We start from the raw sequence: 3,486 nt of genomic DNA on the forward strand, positions 1-3,486 counted from the left end.
GAGTGATGTAAATAAAGATGGAGTGATGTAAATAAAGATGGAGTGATGTAAATGAACAGTGTGAAGTGTTTAGAGTTTATATTTAATATATTTAATGTATATACACGGACATACTGACTGCTCTACAGGTCGTGTTATAGCAGTGAGTTTGGGGTAAATATTTATATATCAGTTGGAAAATCTGGCAACCCTGAAGAGAAAGAACAAAGTCGCCTCTGGCCACGAAGAGAGAGAGAGAGAGAGAGAGAGAGAGAGATTTTGATTGTAAGATTGTAGTGAAGACAAATCAGTAAATCAGAAGAACGGACTATAAGATGATTTATTCCTCTGTGTGATCTGAAGATAAAGTGAGCGGCTTTGAGGAAGTTCAGCTCGAAGTCCTGTTTACTTCCTCACTTTAACTTTAAACTCCACTCGACAACTTGGGCAGAAGCTAAGCAGCTAATTTAGTCCAGGCGTAAAGAAGGTAACTCTTATTTCTCCTTTCACTATTTATACAGTTTACAGATGTCTTAATGTGGCCCATTTACACACACACACACACACACACACACACACACACACACACGGAGACTTTGAGCTGGCGGTGAAGCTAAAATACAGACATATTGAGCTCACAGTGCTAACAGGCTAATGTGAGGAGAAGTCATTAAAAACACACATCCTTTAACTTCATGTGTTAATACTGATGAACGGAACGATGGACATTTTGACCTGTTTGATTTATTACCGTATTACTAACTTTATCACCTGTTTGATTGTGTTTTAATGAAACTTTTTCTTTCCTGAGCTGAAGCATGACGTCAGAAGAGGAGAGATACAAACTGGTGGTGGTGGGAGGAGGAGGTGTGGGTAAGAGTGCCCTCACTATACAGTTTATACAGGTAACACACATGCACACACACATGCACACGCATACACACACACGCTCACTCGCACACACACACACACACACATACATACATACATACTTGCACGCACTCACTCACTCGCACACATACACACACATACATATCCACACACACACACATACACACACATACATATCCACACACACACACATGCACACATACATATCCACACACACACACATGCACACATACATACATTCATTCACACACACATATACATACACACACACATACATAAATACATACACATACATTCACAGATACACACACACACACACATATACACACATGCACTCACACATATACACACTAACAGTGAACACTCCTGTACATGTACAACGGACATCCAGTTTGATTTGTTTACGAGTCCCTGTGAATGAGCTGTTGCCATAGAAACGATAAGGGGAGCCAGTGCATTAATATAAATAAAGCTGTGACGTGTAGCTGCTTTATCATTAGAATTAATCATCACCTGACCAATCAGATTCAGTTACAAGAAGATTTTTATGAATTCAATGTTTCATGAGATGAGGATGTGTGTGTTAATGTGCCTCTGATGAGTCAGGTGTGTTACAGCAGTAAGTGTTTTCTAGTCCCACAGAACCCAGATGTCCTGAGAGCAGTGCGGTTTTGTAAGTGTAACAGTTCCACTAGCTAACATCTGTGAGTTTGTGCAGTAACGTGTGAGTGATGATGGAGTACCAAAGACGCCTGCAGTATGTTCAGGAAAGCGTATTGTACTGTAACTGATCAAGATTCATACTGGAACACACTTTTATCAAATGATAATTTGGTCCTAACCGGATCTGAACCCGTAACTTTAAGGAACTAAGATCAGGAAACAAACTTTTAAGTCATGTAGTATGTGAGTTTTCACTTCATCAGCCGTGGTACATAAAACACAACCCTGTGCTTTACAGTCACAGCTCATTCATTTCCCTTGTGTTACAGCAGAGGACAGTAAAAGTACACACTGTTGGTCGTGTTGAACAGTAGATATGATCGTTCTCAAGCTAAATATATAACACAGATACATGAGAGTGAGGATGATGATGATGTCTGTAGTCCTGTCCAAAATCATCAACAATAACATCGGGCAAAAATCGGTGGAAGCTTTCTTTAGTGTCTGTATTTCTGTCCTTTTTGTCTTTCTTGTCCTCTTTCTGATCTGTGTCCGTTTAGGTTTGTTTAGTTTCGTTTTTATATCGATTTAGTTCCTTTTCTTGTCTTTTTTTAAACATTGTTTTAATAAATTTTCTGCACAAGTGTCTATAACAAGTCTGTAATCAGTTTAACATCAAAAGAAGCTGTTTTGATCCAGATTGTAAAGGCATCATTACATCTAAGGAAAGTGTATTGTGATCTAATTCATTGCGATATCATCATCATCATCATCATCATCATCATCATATTGTGCAGTACTAGAACATCTGGGTGTTTTAATTCTGTGTTATAAAATCATACACACTCTGCTCTGTGTAGTGGATCTCAAATGTGTGTGTGTTTTGGTCAAGTGTGAGAGTCAGTTTGTGATGGCTGAGAATGTTATAGAAGGTGTGTCTTGTGGACATGTCTTCTCATGCCTGAGCCCTGCAGCCTGTTGGTGTGAGATACGACATACCAAACTCTAACACTGTAACGCTGAATCTGTTCCTCATCACACAGTCGTACTTCGTGTCTGACTACGACCCAACCATCGAGGACTCGTACACCAAAATCTGCACCGTGGATGGGAAGGAGACCCGACTAGACAGTATGTTGGTGCTGTGTGTGTGTGTGTGTGTGTGTGTGTGTGGACTGTAACAATCATTGAAGTCACTATAAACTTTAAAATATATTTAAAATAAAAAACATTACACTCCTAATGCTAAAGATCTTATTGAGGTATAAATATTAAAACCGTTACACGGATTCTTCAGTAGTGACTTGTGTGATGTCACTAAAACACATCATTCAGATGAGCAGGGAATTACGTTCACGTGTAACTGGTGAATGTTCGTAATGAATCAACGGTTCAGTTTCTGAGAGAAAAATAAATCTGAAAGGATATAAATCACACTTATGTCCATCTCAGCAATGAGCTGTTTGCTAATACTACAAATATCAGTGTTTCAGGGATATTAGAAGAGAAATTTACACAATTGTCTATACTCGTACTAATTTGCATATTCAGATGTAAATGTGTTTTTGTTCCTTTTTATTGTTGTTTAATGACTTTTATAGTAACACATCATGTAATTTTTCAGTCATTGTCGGTATAAACACAATCTTCAGTCCATGTAGTTTTAGTGACTTTAATAAACGATGACACGTGTGTGTGTGTGTGTGTGTGTGTGTGTGTGTGTGTGTTAGTTCTGGACACAGCTGGTCAGGAAGAGTTTGGGGCGATGCGAGAGCAGTACATGCGATCTGGAGAAGGCTTCTTACTGGTGTTCGCTCTGAATGATATTGGAAGGTAAGTGTGTGTGTGTGTGTTTTGCTCCTCATGTAATCCTCACTGTAAACATGTCAGTTTGGGGTCAGTGTGTTTGGGGCATGTTTGGTGTTATAAGCTCCTCTCTTTGGTCTCGGAGGT

The 3,486-nt window shown here is 39.1% G+C and overlaps 1 protein-coding gene across 2 annotated transcripts in view; it reads left to right on the plus strand.

Moving 5' to 3' along the window:
* The first annotated feature begins 206 nt into the window (after window positions 1-206).
* The window catches only part of rras (RAS related), a 7,311-nt gene continuing 4,031 nt past the window's right edge, over window positions 207-3,486 (plus strand). Inside the window, exons 1-4 of one of the 2 annotated variants that reach the window (XM_060892393.1) lie at window positions 207-466; window positions 791-884; window positions 2,577-2,664; window positions 3,264-3,366. In XM_060892393.1, the coding sequence (XP_060748376.1) occupies window positions 798-884; window positions 2,577-2,664; window positions 3,264-3,366 (278 nt within the window). In that variant the 5' untranslated portion in view covers window positions 207-466; window positions 791-797. The remainder of the gene's footprint in view (window positions 467-790; window positions 885-2,576; window positions 2,665-3,263; window positions 3,367-3,486) is intronic. The other variant, XM_060892394.1, reaches the window with a different exon arrangement.

This window comes from Tachysurus vachellii, chromosome 18 (genome assembly GCF_030014155.1).
Source record: "Tachysurus vachellii isolate PV-2020 chromosome 18, HZAU_Pvac_v1, whole genome shotgun sequence".
Lineage (NCBI taxonomy): Eukaryota > Metazoa > Chordata > Actinopteri > Siluriformes > Bagridae > Tachysurus > Tachysurus vachellii.